Genomic DNA, 24,545 nt, shown 5'->3' with positions numbered 1-24,545 from the left:
TTTTCTGGATCTCTATCTTTTTATTTGATCTACAATTTGGCATTGTTCGATTTGTTTCTTGTGTCGGATGTTGCGCTCATGACTCTTCCTCTGACTGTCAACGTCACAATTAGTATCGCCTCAGCTCGCTCTGAACCTTGCCAGAGCATGTACTAGAAAAGTACCAGGTACTATACCAGTGGAAAAGCAAAAATAACCGAGCCGCGCTGGGACCATGTAGTGGAAAAGTGCCCTAATATGCTACTCAAATCTTACCCATTCTCTTTACCACCAGGTGGGGGCAGTACACGCGCTGCCCGAGGAAGGAAGGGGGACTTGGGTGAGCGAGAAAGCTGCAATGGCGAGGGAGTGGCTCCATCAGTCTGACTGTCAGACTCACCCCTCTTCTTCAGCTGAGCCTGCAAACACCAACAGAAATTATTCCTGAACTCTCTGGAAAGTTGGAAACGCATGAACGGGAGTGTGCAAAGCAAACAAAAAAAAAAAGAAAAGGGAACAGTGAAGAATGACTTTGCTAGATCCAGTTTTTGTTTGGCTCACCTTCAGAACAGAAGGGTCCATACCAGGGAAGAGGGCGACCCTCTGTGGCTGAGAGGCAGCAGCAGCAGTGTGTGCAGTGTCAGCTGCTCTGGGCTGGTCCTCAGAGTCTGAGTCTTCCTCCTTACTCTCGACCTTTGCATCTGTCAAGGGGGAAACAAATTCTTCAGTCTATTCCATTTGCACTGAATATTGAATATAACTTTTTTAAAACTGTTTTAAAATCATATTAAAGAAGGGGCTTTTCTGATGGAGAACCCTTGTCCAGATATTCGTCTTGAGTGATTCAATTCCGTGGTCTGGATGCGTCTCCTATGACCTCTTTTAAGAGGACCTTAAGTCCCCTGTGTCCCCAATTACACATGGACATCTTTTTGAGAACAATATTATGTGTTTTACCAGTAACTTGCTGCATATAATGTCCTCTGTCCATGTGTTTGTATGAGAGAAAGAGAAGGATCTGTGTAAATCAGTGTGTTAACCGGGGCTGTAACGATACACAAACTCACGATTCGATTCGTATCACGATCTCTGACCCACGATTTTTAATTATATAGCAACTTAATGTAACATTTAATAACAAATATTTTGGAACACTGTGAACAGATTTGAACATAAATAAATAAATAACCAAAGATTTCTCTCTTTTCTGTAACAAAACAATACTGTTGAAAAATACAAAGTAAATGATCAATCAGACTGGGATTTGTCCCCAAAGCATGCTGGGAAGTGTAGTTCTTCATTAGATGCTGTTTTGTTCCAGTGGAAATAACTTGTTTTGATAAACAGCAAAGGTAAGACAACATTTCCGCTTGTATTTCTTGAAAGTCAGTTGTTGTTTTGCTCTTATTTTGGGGCTGGATCCGTGAATCTTGTTCGTAGAGTGATAAAAATGTGAATTCTCCGATGTTTACATAATCACGCTGACGCTCCGGTGCCGCTTTTCAATGAGTGCGCTGTAAAGGGTTTTTTCACCTCCTGCTGGTTTGATCCATCGGTGTTTTAACTGTGTTTGGTGAACATAAGAGTGGTTTATATGAGCTTTTAGCTGAGTTTCTGACCTTTCTGTGGGTATGCAGCATGTCTGTGTTTGTTAAAGTTAGACATGGTTTTATGACGCTTTTGTCGCTGCGTCTGACACTGCCCCCGGTAAAGAAGAGATTAACGTGATTAAAAAACATTACGCGTTAATGATGACTGTAATTAATTAATCACAGTTAAAGCGATAATTTGACACCCCTAATAAAAATAAGTGTGGTAGCACCAACAGCTCATATCATGTGGCTGACTGGAAAAATAACTGGTAGTTAGAAAGGGCGTGTCGCGATTCTGTTTTCTCACATCGCGACACAGGTTCGTGGCTCCGAGTATCGCGATTTTGATTTCGATACGCATATCGTTACAGCCCTAATGTTATGCTGAGAAGTGCAAATTAATCTGCAGTGAGTATGAGTATGGATTACATTCAACCACGCGAAAGGAAGTTACCGTCTGTCCTGAAACCACATCTGTATGTGGTTGTTGTGATCAGATCTGAGGATGCGTTCAAGACAGATCACTCAGAATAGACGGAAATACCAGGTCTGCTTTTGTTTTTCACGTAATCGCACAGACTGAAGCTCCGGACGCAGCGCTAACCTGTGGAGTCTGTGTAAAGCCAGTCCTCCTGGTTTCCTCCCTCCTGCTCTGCCTGTGCAGCAGTCTGACGCGCAGATCTGGTGGGCCGCGTCCGCGGGGCTCGCTTCTTCCCCAGCTGTGCTCTGGAGCGGAGAACGCTGGTGTCCAACAGGGTGGTCGGAGCCTGCAGAGCGAAGGTCACAGGAATAAGAAACCCTTTACTGACGCTGAATCAAACGTAAAAGAACAAAGAGGACATGACAGACGGACAAAAGGCGCAGGTTACTGAGCTGTGACTTACCTCGGGGAAAGAGTGCGTCTGGCTCTCGGATGAGGGTGGGGAGAGGAGGCTGTCCACAGTGTCAGTTTGAAAGTGTGAGGCGCGATCGCCAGGTGTGTGTGGGGGAGTGGGCTTCCTCGGTGACGGGCTGAGGTTGCTCTCTGAGCTGGGAGTGGCAGGAGTGAGGCTGAAAGCGGTAAACAAAAATAAATACTGTAATCACACAACTGTAATATTACTTCCTGGCCACAGGGGGTCAGTAATATATTGCATTCTAATGTCCGGCAATAAAGAGTAACCTGTCAATATTACAGGGCAGAGCTGGAGTTATTTGAATTTCATTGCATGCAACAACTCCCTAAAGAGATTAAAGCCAACAAAACGTGATGTTATTTATTCTGCTACAGCATTTGTTTCCTGTGGCACTGCGCTTACGCCGTCCAGGCTGCAGGTACAGAACATTAGTTAGCAAAGGGAGGGGCCACTGAATACTCTGTGTTATGCTACCTCACTTCTCTCAGGAAATAAATAACAGGCCATAATTACAGTGCTGGGATTGATTTAAAACAAGTTTGTACAAGATGATGTGAGCATGTTTTTTATCTATGGTCCTCTTTAAGCGGTTACTCAGTGCTCTTTCCGTACAGTACTGTTTTGGAAAAGTGAGTGGGTAAAAATCAGCTGATTCTCTGTCATTTCGTTTCGTTTTTTTTTTTAACTCTCATGCCGCTGCCCTGTGTCACACCTTGCTCTGAACTGCTCTGTAGTAAAACTGTGTTTCTGTGCTTTGTAGAGAGTTATCATTGATGTGAACCATTTCTTCTAAAGAAACGCAAACACGGCCCTCTGTGAGCTGCAGCTGCAGCTGCTCTGCCTTCTCGAGTCCATTTGGAGCAATTCGCATACGAGGAAAAACAGCTGAGTCGCAGGTCTGAGTTTGTTTGGCAGGCTAAAATAGATCGTGTGAAGACATTTTTACATTATGCTAGGTATTTGTTTAATGTAAATATCGTAAATATTAAAAGGTTGTTGCCAGGGGGATGACGGGTAACACTGACCCTGTGCTGTGTGTATGTAAACAGAGAGAACACATTTGTTTACCTGTCATCAGTGCGCAGTCCCGTCTCCCAGGTCCCATACTGACTGTCCGTCTCACCAACTAGAGTTTCTGAATCGTTCCCTTCCTCTTCTCCATTGACACCTTGCTTCTGCTGCACCTGTAGAAGAGGAGAAGAGACGAGAACACAATAATGAATGCAGAGAAATCGACAGATCTGCTGTTAGAAACACAAATATTTGAAGGTATGGGCTGAAAGTCGGGATGTGCATTAATATAATATCGCTGCTCAGGAACACGCTGTCGTGGATGACAATGAATAACGGATGGTCAAACCGCGTCACCACTTTTAACAGCAGTGTAGTTAATACGGCCACGTCCTCTTGAGCTTCAGCAGCACAGCAGTGCATGAGATGCATACGATGCATAATGAAAGGTGATGGGATTAGGTAATGGACACTGGACCAGAGCAGGGACAAACACAGATGATGGGTGCGTGGGTGATTGAGCGTCTGTTTGCCGTCTACTGAACCATGCCTCTTTTAATGAGCCTGGTACAGAGGGCACACTGTCTCAAAGCCACACAAAGCTCACCGAGGCACGCCTGCGCATGAACCGATAACCCTGGCCCATATAGAGGAAAATTGAGTGAAAATCCCTCAGTCCTCAGAGGTTGCCTGAGGGCTGTAGAGAGAAATCTGATACACCTGGTGCTGTAATTGCCCAGGTTCCTAGACTATGAGAATGTTTCACAAGTGATGTTTATATGAGCAGGGGCTGAGGATCAGAGCTCCCATTCTTAAAGCTTCTTGAAAGCTATCCTTGTTTTCATTGTGGAACGTGGGAGCACAGATACAAGAGGAACATGACAACACTGCGAGGAAGACAATGAGACAGAACACTTCAGGTGGAGCGCAGCTGTGAGAAATGTTAACTTAGGGCGCTTTCACACCACTAGTTGGATTATTTGATCCGCACCAGGCAATACAATTGTTATTATGTAACATATGACTCCAGTGTGGTCCGCTTTCACACCAGCAAACCAACCAAAATTGGCCCGATTGACGTTTCATCAATGTGTTTATATCTTCCGGTAGAAAAGTGTCAATTTTGACTCACTATGGAGCAACACGTTCGCACATTGCTACTTGCTCTGATCTTCGTTTATTACATTCTCTGTATTGGACATTTTTGGCAAAATATCCAATTTGAGAATGAGTCGCGGCTGCGTCTGGAGATCAATCTGCTGATGCACTGGAGTCGGCGAAGACGTATAGCGTGTCATTTCAGGCAGAGGAGACGCGCTATTTTCATGAATGTGGTCGTGCTAACTATGAGACGAAGATTGCTCCAAAGACCTACAAGGTAGACTATGTCCATGGCATTTACTGCAGAATATGGTTTGGACCCGAGTTGGCGTTCTCACCAGAGGGACCGCACCAGAGTCTGACATTTGGTGCGGAGTCAATCGGACCGAGACCACTTCTTCTCGGCGGTCTCGGTCCGCTTGATTTGGTGCGGACCCGAGTGCGATTGATGCTTTCACACCAACGAAAACGAAACCAACTAGAGTTTTTGGTTCGAATGCATCTTTTGGTGCGCACCAACTGCTGTTGGTGTGAAAGCGCCCTTAGTGGACCAAAAATATATGAAAAGAATGGGGAGTAAAAAAAGAACAGCAGCACTTGGCGTCATTTATCAGCAAACAAGTGAGAATGACATTGAGTAGCAAGGCTTCCTTTGTCTGAGGAAACTCTCCTCTTCAGGTTTATCTCCTTCTCAAGGATTTACAGATCTCACACTTTTCAAGTTGACATCACAGGGTCATACCACTACGCCCGAAACACACACACTTCTGACACCTGTTTCCCCTGAAACAATGAAACAAAAAACCTGAGTTTAAAATCAAAACTGTAAAAATTTTCTCCCAGAGAACTGTTGATCACTGGATATTTTTCTTTTCTCCTGCAGACCATTCTCTGTGATCTGTAAACTCTAGCGATGGTTGTGTGTGAAAATCACCAGTTTGTGAAATACTCAAACCAGGCCGTCTGACAACAACATCCATGTCATGTTTAGAGCTGCGACTAACGATTATTTTCGTAATCGTTTGGTCATAAAATGTCATAAAATGTTAAAAAAACGTTGATCGGTGTTTGTCAAACCTGGAAATTACGATGTTCTTGAATGTCTTTGTTTTGTCCACAAACCAAAATGATTCAGTTTTAATGATTTCTTTGTTATGTGGAGCAAAGAAACAAAGAAAATATTCACATTTAAGAAGCTAAAACAATCAGAAATCTGGTTTTAATCATGAAAAAAGCTTCAAACCGATTATCGATTATCAAAATAGTTGCCGATGAATTTAGTAATCGATTCATCGATTAATCGTTTCAGCTCTAGTCATGTTCAAAGTCACTTAAATCACCTTTATTCCACATTCTGATGCTCACTTTGACCACATGTCCAAGTGCCTAAATACACCGAGTTGATGTCACCAAAAACCTTTTTGCTAATGTGACAAAAGATCACACTGTAAGGTGTGGTAAAGTAAAGTTGTTTGTTACAGAGACAGATGGGCGAGGCACACTGATCAATAATATATGGGGACACCACCCTGCTAACATTCTCACATTCCATCTTCCCGTCCATCCAATTAAAGAGATACGAAGAGTAAATAAAGGCAGAGAACAGGTGAACATTCATTAGAGTTAGCCGTGTTCAGACGTACAACAGACATATTTGGATGAGCCATTGCGAGAACGCCGTTTAGGGCATTAAAAAGTCCAGCGTGAGTGAACGTACCATGTACCATCTTATCCAGCTGAAAACAAACACCACCCTCTATTGTACCCATCGCTGCACACTGCTATTACCGTCGTCAACGTGCCAAAAGAAAAAAAAATCTTAAAACCCTGACCTCATAAAATCCAGCCGATAGAAAATTCCTATCCTATGTGGCGCATGTGTTACACAACCTCAACACTCCCACAACACACCCTCACCTGATCAACATAGAAGAGGAGCATTACCTTTGCTGGGACATGTTTAAGAGAGGGACCGGCCACACCATTATAGTGCAGCAAAACAGAAAAGACATATGGCAGTTGGTTCAATCAGCCTTTTAACGCTGTTCTTTTAATGGTTCATTCATAACTTTAGTTCATTAATTTATAAAAAACAGTACATTAAACAGAAGCTTTTGACACTACTTCTCCCCCCCCTTTCCTTTTGGTTCAGACCGCACCTGGTTAGACCGGTTTACTGGCCAAACAATAAGCACTACCATTAAGCGAACGTACATTCATGGGTGTACGCTCGATCAACCACAAACATGGAGAATGTGGCAAGCAGGTCCAGGAGCAGTGATTTATGGCTGGTGGGAGGAAGGCTTTTCCTTAATAACATTAGCAATATTCAGCTTCCCCCTGACAGGAAAGGCGTGTTGTAGGAAACAACACAACAAAGAGCGGATAAATGGAAGGTTGAAGGAGAGAAAGGGTTGTTGTTTCGTGGAGTAAGGTTTCACTTACGATCTGACAAGGAAGAGGCCGGAGCGCGCGGCCCTCCTTAATAACACCACTAATCGCTGCACATACGCCACATCACAGTCACGTGGGACGGAAAAGGTTCCGTGAGGTTTATGTGCTGCTGCTGCTGCTGCTGCTGCTGCTGCTGCTGCTGCTTCTATCACCACACCATTGTGAGAGAAAGTGAGCAACCGCATTGTTGTGAAAAGGGAAGGGCTCTGCACTAAAGAAACCAAAGAGAAGATCTCGTGTTAAACAGAACACCCAAGTATAAACTAAGTTGTCCAAAAAGTAGGATGAAAGAGCAGTTAGCCACCAGGGGGCGACTCCACTGTATGCAAAAAAAAAGTCAGAAGATATTTTCCTGAGGAGTTAATGGTCTCAATCTGTAATTTCAGGTTATCTCCAATAGAACATGATATCCATTTTGTAAATAATGTTCCATTTAGAGAAAACAGCTGGTATTGTTATTCCGTATCTTCAAAATGGGAGACCATTGTTATGCATCCAAGACACAAGCATATTACTATCTATGACGTGTTCCTTCCTCACTTTGAAAGGTTTACGTACAAACACACATGAGGATGGTAGCGAAGACTAAAATGACTGGGAGGCGACTCACGATGAAGACGGTGGGCGTATCCAGGTTGCCGTAAACAGGACGCGATCATCTCAAATACTCAGACACTATTAACAGCGATGATAAATATTTAGTCACAGCATTAGACCTGCAGTGTGACACACACCGTTCTACACTCATCTGCTCAAATCAATCAAGCCGCGGTGGAGAGGGAAAAATATGCTCACGCACACAGTGAAAATCAATATCGACATCCCACAGATTTAAAAACGACTGTTCCCGAGGGCTTTTATTATCACGTGTCAACACATGGACGTTGAAGCTAAAGAACAGCGATATTCTTTTGTTTACGTAAGAGGAACTTACAGTGGAGGGCTCAACTGTACAAAGCAGGAGGGAAGAATGTAAAAATCTGACTTGGCTGATGAATTTAGCTCCAAGAGCGCTAGACCTGACTTAAAGGATTATTCTCATTATTTTCAGTTGGGGGAAAGTTTTTTTCTTATTTTTTGCCAATATGAAATGATTGTATTTAAACAGCGCAGGTCAATGTGCACATACAGTACAAGATCGTTGTAAGGGTTAGATAGCAATTAACCACTTGGCAATTTATATATACGCAACATCTGATAAGGTGCAAATGTCAGAGTAATGAAATGGTATTCTGAGTTTGTGACCGACTGTTAAAGTATAACTATCACATGTCAATAATCAACCACATCCCAGTAGTGACACTTTCATATGGGAAACTATCACAGTTCACCTATTCACAGAGAGTTTTGCTAAAGCAATCATTGACTATTAACTTAAAAAGTATTAAAATAATAATACAAAGCAGTGCAGCTCTATTACACAGCAGCTAATAATCAAAGCAAGTCCAAATAAAAACACGAGCTGCAGGTAGAACTCTAAAACAGCATCTCTTAAGGTGACGGAGAAGATGCCCTTTCTGGACTTTTAAAACCAGCTCTTATATCCTGGTTACCTGAGGACCGCGGCAACCATTACCCACTTGTTGTGATGTCCAAAAGACTTTACCGAGACACGTCAACACGACTGTCATGCACACCGATGTCATGACAAACGGCCTTATCTTTAGGCGCCGTGACTCACAAGGTATTGGGCCTCAATTAAGCAAACGGGCCAAACCTAAAGATAGGTCCAAGTGCGGCAATGACTCCATATCCTTAAATGGATTTTCTACTACACGTGTCCTTTAGATACACAACACCACAGAACAGGTTAGAGCGAAGGCAAGTGACATGAAGCCGTGGCATTTTCAGCTCTCATCTCTCATCGCTATTATCATAGATATCAATCGTTCAGTCTTTAAGGCTAAAACATACAGTGTGGGACCTGAAGAACCAGTACAACAAAAGCTTTGCTGAACAAAAGCAGAGAAACAAAGAGTGATTTAGATTGTGCCAAGGTCAACATAAGATAAATAAGTACTGGCAACAAAGACAGATATAGGAGCTGTGCATTGAGCGGCAGACGGATAAATTTGTGCCGTTTCTGGCAAGAGACCAAATAGTTGATGGAGGAACAGCTGTTAACGCAGCAGTTTCTAAAACGGGGGGGCAATTGGTGAAAAATAAGTTGAATTCTTCTGGTGCTTTATTTAAAGGGACACTGTGTAGTATTTATGGGTTTATATGACACAAAATCCACGTTTTTATACATAATATGGGCTCCTGCATTGTCTAGTCGCTGTATAATAGTTTTTGTTTCATTTTCGTAGTGTTTCAAAAAGTCATGTAAAATAACATGGTCGCGGGCCGCGGTTGCATAGCCACTGTTAGCAGAGAGACGCCATGTTTCTACCGGAGCCTGTAAGGACAAACGCGAGAGAACAAATCAAGCGTCATCTAGTGACATCTAGAGGCCTCCAGAGTCCCAAATATAAGTATTAAAATCGATTTTTACAACATTTACAACAAAGAACTGCTCCTCTGCTCACCCCCTCCCTTCCCTGAGCGCTACGGTGTCCTCAGCAGGTCAAATGTCGTCCTCGTCGTCTTTCTCCGTGTCAGCAGATGAGGTTCGTGAGGCGAGGGAGAGGGCGGAGCTACCGTGGCCGTAGCAGACGAAGCGGAGAGAGTGGAGGCGGGACTTCTGCTACAAGTAAAGAGACGCTTGATTTGTTCTCTCGCGTTTGTCCTTACAGGCTCCCGTAGAAACATGGCGTCTCGCTGCTAACAGTGGCAATGCAGTAGCGGCCCGTGACCATGTTATTTTACATGACTTTTTGAAACACTACGAAAATGAAACAAAACTATTATACAGCGACTAGACAATGCAAGAGCACATAATATGTATAAAAAAGTGGATTTTGGGTCATATAAACCCATAAATACTACACAGTGTCCCTTTAAATCATTTAACTAATGCCAAAGTAGTTCAGCTGAAGTGCATAAACAGACACAACACACTCTGCTGATCAGTAATGAACCGAACTGAATATTTATAATACTGTTTATGCAACAGTGGAAGGTGACATCAGTGCCTGCCTGTCGTGCGTTTGTTCTTTCGATGTGTGTGTTGTCTTACAGCAGTAGGTGTGTTGGGTGCGGTGCGCCTGCGTAAGGACAGGCGTTGCTGGCTACGCAGTGAGAACCTGCGGATGGACTCTCTGCTGCGCGAGGCCAGCGACCGCAGAGAGTTGGTTCTCTTGAAGTCTCCCATCCCGTCCTCTCCCCCGCCTCCCCGCTCTGCCGAGCTGGACAAAAAGCCCAGTGCCCCGTGGAGGGAGCGACGGACATTTCCCACCCATCCCGACACCTGAGACTGAGCCACCGACAGTTTGTCCCCCAGATATTCCATTCTAAGCCACTACTGGCAAGACGTGGCGGTGCCAGAATAGAGTCTGTGAGCTGAGCTGTGACCCGTTATCACAGCAGCAGCGGCAGCGAGTCTCGTTAAGCTGAGTGGTGGCAGTCCATGGACAGTTGTCGAGGTATTCGCAGATGTGCGTTGCTGGGTCAACACTGCAGCATTGAAGGAAGGTGACGGAGAGGAAAACAACACGACTCAGCTATTTGTCTGGTGGTGGTGACGATGATGGAGGTGGCATCTGCACCATGGGTAGCACTTATCACTTGCCGTGACAGGACTCCGCTTCTCTTCAGTGCCTCGACGGTTCTTCCTGCAATGCAGTCCCACTGGAGCATCCAGACTGTTTCAACTCATCACCGTCACAGCTCCAGGCTGCCAGCCTTTCTTTTACTCTTAAGCTTTCTACGGCTAGTTTCAAAGCCCACAACACAACAACCAATAGGACGTGTAAAGGTTATGTGAGGACAGCACTTCCTACAAATTACAGATGACACTACTCTGTGACAGAGCACTGTCCTCCGCCATGTTTCTCTGACTTTAAGTACAATAATAACACAACCTTATCTTCAGCATACTGTTAGGTTAGATGTTATTATCAGATAGACGGACTGTGCGTGCGCTTTTCTGTTCTGATCGCAGCACTCAATCCCAGCTGGTGTGACCTCTCTTCCAGAGCTGAGGTTCGTGCCTTTCTTCCAGGTTAAAAGTTGTGAAATGTATCCATCCAACTGGGCTACATCTCAACAGTCCATACCGGTTCCGTACCGGCTGAAAGCTGGGGAGAGAAATGGTGCAGGACGGCTCGTGGCAAAAAGGAAAGCTGCTGTAGTCATCCGTGTTCCGTAAAGGAAAAAAAGCCAGGGGCAACCACCGCAGAACCAAACAAAAGGAAACAAGAGAGAGTGCTGTGGTGGTGAAGTCCAATCCGCAAGAAAAACAAACAGCCTTGCCTTCTGCTGCAGGTACAGGCAGGTAGGAGAGAATGCGTCAGCAACGCTGCTCTCTGTACTCGGCGCTACAGGACTCACCGTCAAGGAGAAACTGGGTGGAGAGAGGCAGTGTGGAGCAGAGTAAGGGACGGAGAGAGAGAGAGAGAGAGAGAGAGAGAGAGAGAGAGAGAGAGAGAGAGAATGGGAGGTCCCTGATACAGAATGTGAGGGAGAGGGGAGGGTGATATATGTTCTGCGGTGCTCTGTCACCGATTCAGTTGCAGCGCAAGAACACACAGAGAGAGAGATGCCACAGACAGCAGGGGAGAGGCGGACACTACAGCTGCGTGATCATGGTCAAATATACCGTGATGTTATCGACTACTGTGATGATGACAATGCAACTTGTGATAATTAAACACTACACTATACGTTAACATCTCAGTGCCCTCCTTAACTATATGGTAAGTTCATGGCCAAACAAAAACAGTACAAGGAGCAATCTACAGTTTTGGCAGGTCTGTCTTCAAGATATGTATATATATATATATATATACATATGTGTATATATATATACATACATATACATACATATATATATACATACATATATAAATACATATATACATATATAAATACATGTATACACATATATACATATATAAATACATGTATACACATATATACATATATATATATATAAATACATATATACATACAAATACATATATACACATATATATAAATACATATATAAATACATGTATACACATATATACATATACATATATAAATACATGTATACACATGTATACACATATATATATATATATATATAAATACATGTATACACAAATATACATATATATATAAATACATATATACACATATATAAATACATATATACACATATATAAATACATATATACATATATACACATATATAAATACATACATATACATATATATAAATACATATATACACATATATATATATAACTACATATATACACATATATATATACACATACATATATACAAATATACATATATATATATATATATATACACATATATGATGAGCATGACATCACTATGAAGCCATGGTGGACACAAATGTAGAAGAAGGGAAGACAAATGGTGCTTCATAAAAACAGATAGAGAGAAAGTAAGGAGGGTTAAATATGATTCAATCACAAAGGAATGAACAAAACTATAAATAGATTGATTAGCTATGCGTGCATGGCAGAGTCACACCTGCCCTTTCACTCTAAGGATTATTAAACGTTTGTCAAAAACAGGCATCAGAGTCAGTCAGAACATGGACACACGCAACTGTGTAATATGTATTATTATACAGTGCCAGTGAAGTGGCATCCTAAATAAAGCAGTGGCAGCGACTCTAGATTCACCTCACAACAATCTGGGACAGTTGGGGCTCACAAACGCTGGATCCCCCGTCCACATACGCCCCCTGTAGGTAATCTGATTACTGCAACTCTGCACTGAAGAGGTCGTCTGCTCCTTTCTTACCACTCAGTCCAACAACGGTTGCTCTTTCTAAGTAATCTGCTTTAAAGGGACAAGTCGAGTTACCCTGAAAAAGACCTCTTAATATTTAATGCAGCTTTTCCAGTCAAATATTCCTACCAACATGTAAACCTAATTGTGAGAGATGTTATGTTTCCATCCTCTCTAAAATATTAGAAGGAAGCAAAGACAAGACCACAATTTAAAAGAGCTTCTGACACTAAACGCCATCTACTGGAAGTGACTCACAGCTGTGAAAGCATTAATTTCTCCTTCTGACCTCATCAGTTTGTGAGGAGCTGCTACAAACCGGCTCCTCCTTAACATGCAGGAGATGAAGCCACTGTACTGTACTCACTATACACTCTCAAATCACCACACACATTCAGTTTTACGTTAGAGGAGGACGTCCTGCTCACAGGGAGAATCACTCATAATAAAGAGAGTTGTGTTCTCACTTACCCAGAGACAGTGTGGAGTCAAGCAGCATGACCACAGGTACAACACAGCTCTCAGCCCAGTGCCCATCGTTGCTCTGCCCCACACACCAGCCTCAGACACTCTGACTTACACCAGTGATGTCACCACGCACAACTATGATCTCATCTATATGAGTCTGAGGAAGCGTTTATACCAGTAAATACACTGGAGGGCAGTCCATTTATCCACATTAGTTTTTAAACATGATATTTTAAGATTCAGACGAGGACTGGGTGACATTTCTCTCAAATATTTCTACTTTCAAAAACACAGCTGAGCTGAACATTTAGGGCTGAAATAATTACTTGATTCATCGATTATTGATCAATTACAAAATGAGTTGTCAACTATTTTGACAATGAATCAATCAGTTTGAGTGTTTTTAAGGAATTAAAACAAGATTTCTGATTTTTCAGCTCCTTAAATGTGAATATCTTCTGGTTTCTTTGCTCCATGCGACAAAGAAATCATTCAAACTGAGTAGATTTTGGCATTCGAGAACATCGTCCTTTCTAGGTTTGAGAAACACTGACCAACATTTTATGACATTTAATTTAACTCACCAAGAGATTATGAATGATTAATTGAGAAAATTATCGACAGATTAACCGATTATGAAAATAATCGCTAGTTGCAGCCCTAATAACATTATCGCAATAATTGTTTTTTTTATATATAAACAAATGCATGGCATGATCTTACGGAAGCGTATTGCATTCACTTGAAAAAGAAAAAAAAAATCCTGTTTTTTTCAGTAATTAATTTTCGGTTTGATTTTTTGAATACATTTTTTTCTGTTTTTCTGTCAAATTTTTTTTTTCTGTTTTTCTGAGTAATTTTTTTTTCTGTTTTTCGTGCAAAGACGATCAGGAGACTGCTGAAAATATTGGATGCACACGGTGTGCAGCTGAGGCGCCGGAATCGCCTTCGGTGCAGTATGTACCATAGCAAGAGTTCTTGATAATTCTGAAAAAATTACTCTGAAAAACAGGGGAATAGAAATTTGCACGAAAAACAGAAAAAATGTACTCTGAAAAACAGAAAAAAAATTACTCTGAAAAACAGAAAAAAAATTAGACAGAAAAACAGAAAAAAAATTATTCAAAAAATCAAACCGAAAATTTATTACTGAGAAAAAAAGGAGTTTTTTTTTTTTTTTTCAAGTGAATGCAATCCGTATGATCTAACTCAGCAATGACAAATTATAAATATATTTCAATAACAATTAAAATACATGTGTACACAAATCTCATAAGGGGCTAACACAATCTCAAATGTCAAACCAATGCAATATTATTATTATTATTATTGTTCTATTGCATCAACAGAAAAAACCTCTTTATGCAGACGATCTTCTACCATGTACACATGAGCTGTGATAACACACACACACATAACATCAAATGCACCGAACATGTACCTGCGCAACACTGATGAACTGCAACACAACCACTAGATGGCGATAGTAACCCATAAAGTGATGGTGAATTGCTGTGGGCTCTCTATCATGATATTACACAATATACTGCTCTTATGGGTCCATCAACCTTGATCTGCAGTAATAACCCCAGTGACCAAAAAACCCGAGTAACATGACTTGAAAGCATGTGACACTGTACATATACATTTCAAAAAGAAACACCGAGCTTCAACAATACATGTGTGAAACGGACTAAACCAAGCAACCCAACACAACTATTAGGCATCTGTTTTGCAGCAGAACAAATAATCTTTACGAGCCCTTTCACTTCAGCAGTTTCCACTGAGCCACGCTGACAGGTGTCTTTCAAATGAGCAGTTAGAGCACATATTCATTAACCATTCACCTAATCCTGAAATACAGGCCTGAGAAGCTGTTGAGCCACAGTGTGGGCTGGGTGGAGGTGAGTCTATCAGGCCATGCCGTCAACATTAGTCACCAACTCCTTTCCTACTTTGATACAGCAGGGTTCACCTGTCAATGATCAGTAAACTAACCGCATTCCACTTTTACCTGTCGTCACAGGACACATGAGCACACACACACAGACGGGCAGACTTCCCTCCCCGTCTCCACAGAGCTGTGAAGCTGTGAGCTGAGAAACAGTCCAAACAAAAAACAGTGACTGTAACAAAGCCAGTCATCACTCTGAAAAAACAATCTAGACAGACGGGTGTTTTTCATTTTTACTACAACTCGGTTTCACATTTCTTCAAAAGCAGGATGAAGCCGACTCACACTATAATTAGAAGGTATATCTAAGGATGAGTGAACCTGCTAAAAAAAACAAAAAAAAGGCAATTAACACCAATCCCATTGCCAGTGGTTGGTCTGCTTTTTAGCAAAACCTTCATGGATATTTTACATCTAAGGGCTGGAAGAGAAATCAACATTTAGGGTGAATTCCAATTCCTTGCTTAACCCTCAATCTCAAAAATGCTCTCCCTCTAGTGCAAGTGCTGTCCTAATTCTCAGAAAAATTAAGTTGAGGCCAAGTTTAAGGGCTGTATCGCCCTCAATATTGAGATTTTCCGAGACCACCCTTGGGAGCAAGGGCTACCCAGAATGCATTGCATGTTTTCACATAACAAAGATGGCGTCGAAAGCGGCGAAGCGAGTGCGACACAAATTAAGTATTTTCTTTGTTAATAGAGATATAAAAATGATGAAAACCATTGTATTATCTTAGTTTAGGCCCATATTATGGATTACTGACGTCATTTTTGCGTAACATTTATTTTTATTTTACGATCTTTACTTTTCAATAAGTCGTGGTGTGTGGTAACTGTCAGCTGAATATTTGTATGAGTATCATCTTATAACTAACTGACAACCTAATAACTTGACTGAAATAAAATAATAAATAAATAATCCTGACGTAAATGTCTTCTTCTTCTTCTTCTTTTTTGGAGTTGACAGACTGGACGCAGCTTTGGCGTTATTCTGCCCCCTACAGTCTGAAGACGTATCTGCATTTAAGGGGTGTCCCATTTCTAAGTGACAAAATAACTTGGTTTTGAGGACAGTTAAGATTAAGGGTTGAGCTTGAGGGTTAAGATAGGAATTGGAATTGGCCCTTAAACCTGAGTTTAAATGGGTTTTCTGACCAGCGGGTGCACGGTATTACTGTAGCTGAACACCTGACTCACCCAGCTGTGGCGGTCACGCTCTCTGTGGGCACTGCGACTCCTCATCCTGGAGAGGCTCACCTCCACACTGCTGCTCGAAGGAGTCGATCGCCGTGACACACTGCGAGACCGCATCCTGTTCAACTCCTAACAACACAAAAGAGATCAACATAATCTCCTCGTCCATCCATTTTCTACCTCTTTATCCTCACTGCGGGTGGGGGGGGGCTTTGTCAATCTCAGCTGACATAGGGCGATAGGCGGGGGTGCACCACACCCCGGACAGCTCGCCAGTCCATCACAGGGCTACACAGAGACACTGCTTCATCTAATACCATGCTGAGTAGTGATGTGAATATGTGAGAGATTACAAAACGTCACAGAGATTCTGATTCACCTATATTATATAAAGTCTATATTTAAATCCACAGTGGAGCAGAGGTACAGCTGTACCAACAATAAACCGGCATAGTTTATTTCCACAAACAATAAACAGCATGCACGTGAAAGTGATTACATTTTTTAAAACGTCATTGTTGTTATTTGGTATACATCGGCTGTGCAAAATCCAGTTAATTTGTTCCTTGAAAGACAAACACACATTTATCTTGTCATTTGAACTACAGCATATGTTACCGACAGATGGAGCAGCTAACTGTGACCAGTTTAGATTTAAATTATACCCCCATTACATGAAACTATATTATACATTATTTTGATTGTACAGTGTGCAAATCTGCGCTTTTTATAAGCATCTCTAATTTTAAAATTGTCAACTGAATCCTTGATTTATACAAAGAATAGACAGGCAGACTGTAATACACCATGAACCTTTGAAATAGAGCACCGTGGATCTCGCTCACTCACCTGAGATCTCTTGTTAACCCCTGGCTCCCTCCTGCTGTCCGGGGGCAGCAGCTCTCTGGGCAGCCAGACCTGCTGTGGAGCAGTGCTGCTGCTGCTGCCTCCACCAGGATAGCTACCAGCTTTAGTGTCTGTGCCAGGTGTAAGAGCAGCATTATGAAGGAGTTCATCCAGCAGACCAGACCTGTGCCTCTGTGGAGTCAGAAGCCGCTCCCCCTGTCGGAGAAGGAGCTGCTCTGGACTGAGTATGTTGGAATGTTTTCTGGGTTCTGGTTTGTCCACGGATATCTCAACCGGACGCAGCTCCCACGGATCCTGAGCAGATGCCGTCCATACTGGACTTGAGAAACCCATCGGAGTCTGTGGTGGCACCTTCCAGCTAATGTCTCTTTCGTGTGCGGGCTGAAGCCTAGACCCAGACCCAGCGTCAACTCCCTGAATACCAGAAACGGGGAAAAGGTCTTTGCTGGGGGAGTGCTGGGTTTGGGATGTGAAAGTGTCCGTGTCAAAGACGGCGGGTTTGTAAGATTGTTCGACTCTCAGAGATGGCTCCTTCCATCGTGTTGCAGGGTCACTGCGCTGAGCAGCAGCCTTGGGTGAAGGCTCATTTCGTAGCACAGAGTCCAAATCCAACACTTGAGGCCTGAGAGGTGACGACTCTAACCTCGCCCTCTCCTGCTCCTCTTTCTTCTGCTTCTCTTTTAGTCGCTGCCTCTCTGCTTCTTGGTGTTTGGCTACCAGTCTCATTTTCTCTGCCTCCTCTTTTTCCATCTTGTCCCTCAGTCTGCGTTTTTCCAACTCCAAAATCTGTTTGTCCCTCTCTGCCTGCTTTTGTTTTTCATACTCCTGGAGGCGTCTGTTCTCCATCTCTAAAAGTCTCTCCATCTCCTCCTTCCTCAGCCTTTCCTTCTCCAGTTCTCTTTGCCTCAACCTTTGCTTTTCTAATTCCTCTCTTTCAACATCAAGTTGTCTCTGTCTCTCCAGCTGTCTCTGCTGTTCCTTCTCCATCTCTTTCTGGCGCTCCATCTCCCATTGTCTCTCCCTTTGTCTCTCCCTTTCTTTTTCAAGCTCTTTCAGTCTTAACATCTCCTGTTCTAGTGCCATCTGCCTTGTTTTCTCTGCCTCTTCTCTCTCAGACTTCTCTCTAAGCCTCTGCTTCTCGAGCTCCATGAGTTGCTGCCTCTCTCGTTCTTTCTGCTTCTGCTTTTGAAACTCCAAGAGCTGCTGTCGCTCCAGCTCCTCAAGTCTTTGTTTCTCCCGCTGGATTTCCAGTAGCTGTCTCTCCTTGTCCAGCTCTCTTTGCCTCTCTTCCTCCCTTTGTCTTAGTCTCTCCTGCTCGCGCTGTCTCTCCCTTTCCTGCTCGCGCAGTCGTTCTCTTTCCATCTCTCTCTCCAACTGCCGTTGCCTCTCTCTTTCGAGTTCTCTTTGTTTCTGTCTCTCCATTTCTTGTAGCTTCTGTTTTTCATGTTCTATCTGTCTCTGCCTTTCCATTTCCTGCTGCCTCTGATTCTCACGTTCTATTTGTTTGCGTCTCTCCATTTCTTGTAGCCTTTGTTTTTCATGTTCTATCTGTCTCTGCCGTTCCATTTCCTGCTGCCTCTGATTTTCTCGTTCTATTTGGTTCCGTCTTTCAATTTCTTGTAGCCTTTGTTTTTCATGTTCTATCTGTCGCTGCCTTTCCATTTCCTGCTGCCTCTGGATTTCAAGGTCCATCTGCCTCTGCTGTTCCAGTTGTTCCAGTGCACGTTGTTTCTTCTCAAACTCCTGTTTCTCCTTCTCAAATGCTTTCTGTCTTTGCCGCTCAAATTCTCGCTGCCTCTCTCTCTCTTTCATTCGGGAAAACTCTAAATGTGCCTGCTTTTCCATTTCGAGTTGTCTCTGTTTTTCCCTTTCAAGCTCCTTCATTTTGGCTTTGTGTTTTTCAGTCTCCTCCTTCAATTCCCTTTTTCTTCCAAAGTCCAACACTTCGTCTGTCGCCTGTGCATCTCTGTTGTCTGTTCTCACTTCCCTGCGGCTCCTCATCAACTCCTCAACTTGCTCAGGAGAGGATTTTTCAAACGCATCATCTAACGATGGATTCCGTCTGAAAGGAAGGACTTTCCCTTGAGAGCCCCCCAATGCAGACCTCACATTGTCAAAGGGTACAGCCACGTCTCCTGTATTTGCTCCTGCGTCTACAGGGGAAAACTGCTCCTGTATTTGTCCAGTCAAAGCAAAGTAGGTTGATCTGGGTCTCTGCTGTTCTTCTGTCTGCAGCGTTTTTAAACGTTTTGGTGCTGCAGACGCTTCGTCCTGCTCTGCCTCTCTGTGCCGCTCTTTATCCTTTTCTCCTTCCCTTTGTGATTCCTTTAGCATCCCTTTCTCCATACCTGCATCAGTCCACTTCGGCAAAGCCCCAACTCTTAGATATCGAGGCTGCTGCTGCTCTAGATTCACAGCCAAAGTTGGTTGTGGCTGTGCTGAGCCGGTCCTCTCTGCCGCTGGCCTGCTCCCCTCTGAGCGCCTGGAGCGCAGTGTCATGGCCTTATCCTCCCACTGAGCCGAAGGCACGTTCTCACTCACTGCTCTGGTTTCTTCAATTGCCTGCACTTTATCGAAGGCATGTATCACACGCAGAGAACTCGATGGAGACACGGGTTCTTTGTAGGTGGCAGTGACTAGTGTTCCCTCATCCTCACCGCTTCCTCTCTTAAATGACGGACTTCTGAGAGAATCCTTGGGCTTATTGACAGACTTCTCCTCGTCCATCATCAGCACACTGTGCCTCTCCACAACGTTATCAAACAAGGAGGCTCGCACTGTGTGTACGTCACTGTTGAGGCCGCTTTCTTTGGAAGTGGCACCCGATATCAGTCCTGCCTTAGGTCCTTCAGGTGTGGAGGCCTTCTGGAGCTGCTCTTCGGAATTAAGATCCATAAATGTCCTGCGGTCGCCAGGTTTTGGAGACATCTCTTCATACTAAACATGAGAGAAAAAGAGATTATTATATTTAGGTCATCACCATACACTATGGAGCCAACAACAAGATTGCAAAAACTTTTGAGTTGGTTAAATTACACTTTCTTTAAAAGTTTTATTATTTGGACATACCAACTCTGAACTAAAACACTTTTAGTACAAAACCAGACTTCAGAGCAAATATGGCCTGACAACAGAACAGGTGAAAGTACAGCACACAAAAGAGTTTCCGTGATTGAGTGAACAACTGTCAGAACAGAAATGATATTCCCTTGTTCTGTGGTGGCCTCATAACAGAGGGCGTGGTGCAGAGGTTGTAATCAAAGCCGCTCTGTGTTGACCTTTTTCCAGTGATCTCCTCTCTGCGCCACAGGGGGTGTTTAATGTGGAGGCCGTCTTAAATTTCACAGCTTCAGTCACAACTCCTTTTCCTGCAATGTCCTCTTTCACTGCCGTATTTCTTAAAGGGATAGTTCGGAATTTTGGACATAAGACCCATTTTCCAACTCAGCCGGTGTGATGGAGACGTCTGGAGAAGTTTTCGAGAAATTTCATTCAGTTCTTCTAGTTGCAGAGTTCGCTGATGCTCTGGCTAGCGCAAGTCAAGGATACAAGTTAGCATGGCATTAAAAACACTCATACCGACTCCACAGTGCACCCGAGGCAAATCGATTGTAACGGCAGACTATCAATGTACATATCTGTGTTGATAGAATGTTTGAAATAAAACCAACCATGCAATTTGAAGGATTTATGTCTCAGCAGCATCAGCGCGCCATACTTCCGGCAGTGGAATCAGTCCGCCGCTGCTGATATAGTGCTGAGAAAGGAGTCCCTCAAAAATCCATGCGATGCGACATTAGTTTTGTTTCAAATATTATTCTATCAACACAGATATGTACATCGATAGTCTGCCGTTACTACTGATTTGCCTCAGGTGCACTGTGGAGTCGGTATGAGTGTTTTTAATGCCATGCTAACTTGTATCATTGACTTGCGCTAGCCATAGCATCAGCGAACTCTGCAACTAGAAGAACTGAATGAAATTTCTTGAAAACGTCTCCAGACGTCTCCATCACACCGGCTGAGTTGGAAAATAGGTCTTATGTTCAAAATTCCAAACTATCCCTTTAATGTTTTCCTCATGGGCTTAGAGCAACAAAAGCATTAAGGATACACATTTAAGTGCATCCTATCAACCTCCATCTAGTTCTGTATACTGTATTGATTGTATGTTTACTTATAAAAGGTAAAGGACGATGATAAGATGATTGATGAAAGTGATTGCCAGCTCTGACGTTCTGCAGTTTCCAATTGTTACTCATTTGCCTGCTCAACATAGACTGAGCCCAAAAGAAACCAGCTCCTGAGAAGCTTAGTTCATCTCTTACCCTCCTCTGAAGGTCTTTGCCGATCTCGTGGTGGCCTGTGGCCTCACTGAGGAAAGCGCTGCCAAGGTCGGGTGACCTCTCGGATGAAAACCTGATGAAGATGTACATCACACGAGACAAAAGCCATGCATGACAATGAGAGCTCAGGACAAAAGATGTGGGACAAAAGCAAACTGAGAAGACGTTAAGAGCAGCTCTTACCTTTTAGTCAGGTCTAGGGGCAAGGGCCGGGGCTTCACTGTGGGTTTCGGGACAGGAATCTGACCAGGTGGGGTATCCACTGTCAGCTGTTTGATGAGCTGTTTAACACCCACTGGTGGTTCGTTTTCAGCGATGAGCTTCCCTGGTGAGTCTAGATCTGACCCTTGGCCTGTAGCACCAGTTCCCGGAAGGGAGGACGAATCGAGGAGGAGGCTGATCCGCGACTTGATGCTAACCCTACGCTTATTCTCATCAAGCTCGTTCACGGTCGTTTCCTCCAGCTTGTTGCTGCTTTCGTCTGAGAGAGCGGGCTTAGCGACGACATCGGCACTCTGCGGGGTGGTACTCTTTGGGGTTTTCTCTTGCTCTCTCATCTGTGGCAGTGCCGTCTCTTCTGGAGTGTTCTCTTTAGTGTTTGCCTGTGTGCGGTGCAGTGAAAGCCCAATAGACTCAAACTTGGAAGTGAGATCGGCCGAAAGCGGTCGTCTCTCTGCCCAGCGAGGGGAAGGAACTGGTGCCTCCGTCTTGGTTGAACCGTCAAGGAAAATTGCCGACACAGGTCTGGGTCTTGAGCTTCTGGGCTTGGGTCTCAGTGGCACAGCTTCTCTAAGTACAAATTTTTCTTTTTCTTCTTCTTCTTCTTCTTCCTGCCCAGCCTGAGCAAGAAAGCCCATGGACTTGGCTCTGGTAATGGAGGACCCACCTTTGTTGAATGTATTGTCGTCCTTCTCATCTTCCTTTTTCGTGGTTCCAGACCATTCTGCGGCCAGGGGCTTTTTCAGGCTCCTGGAATAGCCCAAGGCTGATAGACCAGGTTTCTGCCTCTGTGCTGGCACAGGGACAGTGGGTTTGCTGGGGTCTCCGGGGTCAAAAGGAGGTGCTGGTTTAAACGGCTGGACCACCGGCTTGTTTGTTTGTCCAGTGTTCAACTTATTTGATGTTTTAAATGAGGTAGGTGCAGGACGATTGGTTGACGCTATCCTGTGTTTAACAGTGGCAGCCGGCAGCAGTGGTTTTGAGTTGTACGAAAGCTCTGGTTTGTATCCAGCAAGGCGAGTGGACTCTGGCCGGGGCTTGGTCTGGGGCTTCGGGGCAAGAATAGGCCTGATTGCAGGGTTTTTATCAACTGAAAATGGCCTAGGTGACAGCAGTGGCTTGGGCCCTAACACAGGTTTGTTTGGTTCTTCAGTGATGATATGAGACTGGTTGACCTCAATAAGGCTCTTGTTGCTGGAGTCGGTAAGAAGACCCAGGTGAAGTCGGCCTCCCACCACTGCCCTCCCTACCTCCCCAGTCTGAACCTCCACCTGGGAAGACATTGTCTTGAACAGCACCTTGAAGTAAAAACAAAAAGTTCTCTTGTGAATTTTTAAAACCAAAACGAGTCATCTTATTATGTTAATGAGGTATGCAGTGCATCGACTCAAAATTAGCCTCACAGGACTGACTCTATCCATTACAGTGGACTTTGTATTGGGAGTGCCTTACACTGCCTCCACATTTATACACCCAAGTCAGAAAGATATTTACACAAGATTATTGATGATTCCAGCAGGTTAAAGTGCACAACCGACAACATGCAATCAACTTTAATTGGCTTCTTCAGTTTAAGGCTTCAGGTTAGTTACTTTTTGCTGCTAGAATCGTGACTTATTTAGAAGAGTGAATTTCCACTTAAGGTTTTAACAGACCTCAAACCTGACAAGAGACATTTTGACTTGTCCCAAAAGAAAAGAAAAGGTGTTATAAAATATTTAAAAAATGACAATATTTTTTGTTCAGTACTAGTATACTCACATTAGCCAAACCTTTTCAAACACCTAAATCTATAGACCATTTTATTTTGGTCACCTTTTAATTACATTTCAAATCATCTCTGTTTTGATTTCCCATGCAAAACCCATATGAAACATTCTACTAGTTAGTCAGTGTGGGTTTTTTGTTGTTGTTGTTTGTTTGTTTGTTTCATCACTAATGGATCATGACTGCTCATTGCTGCTTGCTCACATTCTGCCGCCATAAAGCAGAAATGCACAGAGAAAGCAAACAAGACACCAACACAACAATTCCCATGATCCCACGCTGCTTCCTACATTGTTTTGATTGAGAGACCCCTGGTGGCAGAAATCTTACACCAATGTGTTTAAGCGTCCCAGTGAGAAAACTTACACCGGAGCCAGGAACTGGCAGAACTTGACAGGATGCATCCATTTGTTCTATTTGAGCATACAGTATTTTCATAAAGTGAAGGAGCCTGGATTCACGATAATTAGTTCTCTGCCTTGAGAAACATGTCATTTCAAACACTGTCTTTTGCATTTATTTAATGTATTAATTCAATTTAATTTAACGTAATAACTGAGTGTACCAATAATCAGATTTACAAAGATATGAACGTTTAGAAGAGGGTACTTGAGGTGGATCCGCAGACAGGGGAGGAGTTAGCTGTACAATGCCCTTGTTTTCATGTTTCATGTTGTAACACAGGCAAATCAGGCTTTGACAGTGAATGGGGGATTCCATTGCAAACCAGGCTGTAATTAAGAGTCAGTCCTTCTGCTAATAAACTTTCACATGCTTATCTTCAACTGACTACAAGATAATCAAACTTCATTTATCTACACAATGACAATAAAGACACTGTATCA

At 43.3% G+C, this 24,545-nt stretch overlaps 1 protein-coding gene across 2 annotated transcripts in view; it reads right to left on the bottom strand.

The window, feature by feature from the left end:
* LOC310937779 (uncharacterized protein) overlaps positions 1 to 24,545 on the bottom strand; it is a 31,072-nt gene that overhangs the window by 2,959 nt on the left and 3,568 nt on the right. Inside the window, exons 3-11 of one of the 2 annotated variants that reach the window (XM_083902136.1) lie at positions 21,898 to 23,231; positions 21,697 to 21,787; positions 17,351 to 20,305; positions 16,505 to 16,630; positions 3,536 to 3,651; positions 2,456 to 2,621; positions 2,176 to 2,338; positions 541 to 680; positions 256 to 398 (exon numbers count right to left, since the gene is read on the bottom strand). In XM_083902136.1, the coding sequence (XP_083758262.1) occupies positions 256 to 398; positions 541 to 680; positions 2,176 to 2,338; positions 2,456 to 2,621; positions 3,536 to 3,651; positions 16,505 to 16,630; positions 17,351 to 20,305; positions 21,697 to 21,787; positions 21,898 to 23,216 (5,219 nt within the window). In that variant the 5' untranslated portion in view covers positions 23,217 to 23,231. The remainder of the gene's footprint in view (positions 1 to 255; positions 399 to 540; positions 681 to 2,175; positions 2,339 to 2,455; positions 2,622 to 3,535; positions 3,652 to 16,504; positions 16,631 to 17,350; positions 20,306 to 21,696; positions 21,788 to 21,897; positions 23,232 to 24,545) is intronic. The other variant, XM_083902137.1, reaches the window with a different exon arrangement.

The sequence above is a fragment of the Microchirus variegatus genome, assembly GCF_963457635.1.
Source record: "Microchirus variegatus genome assembly, chromosome: 16".
Classification (NCBI taxonomy): domain Eukaryota; kingdom Metazoa; phylum Chordata; class Actinopteri; order Pleuronectiformes; family Soleidae; genus Microchirus; species Microchirus variegatus.
This window is presented reverse-complemented; position numbering and strand designations above follow the sequence as displayed.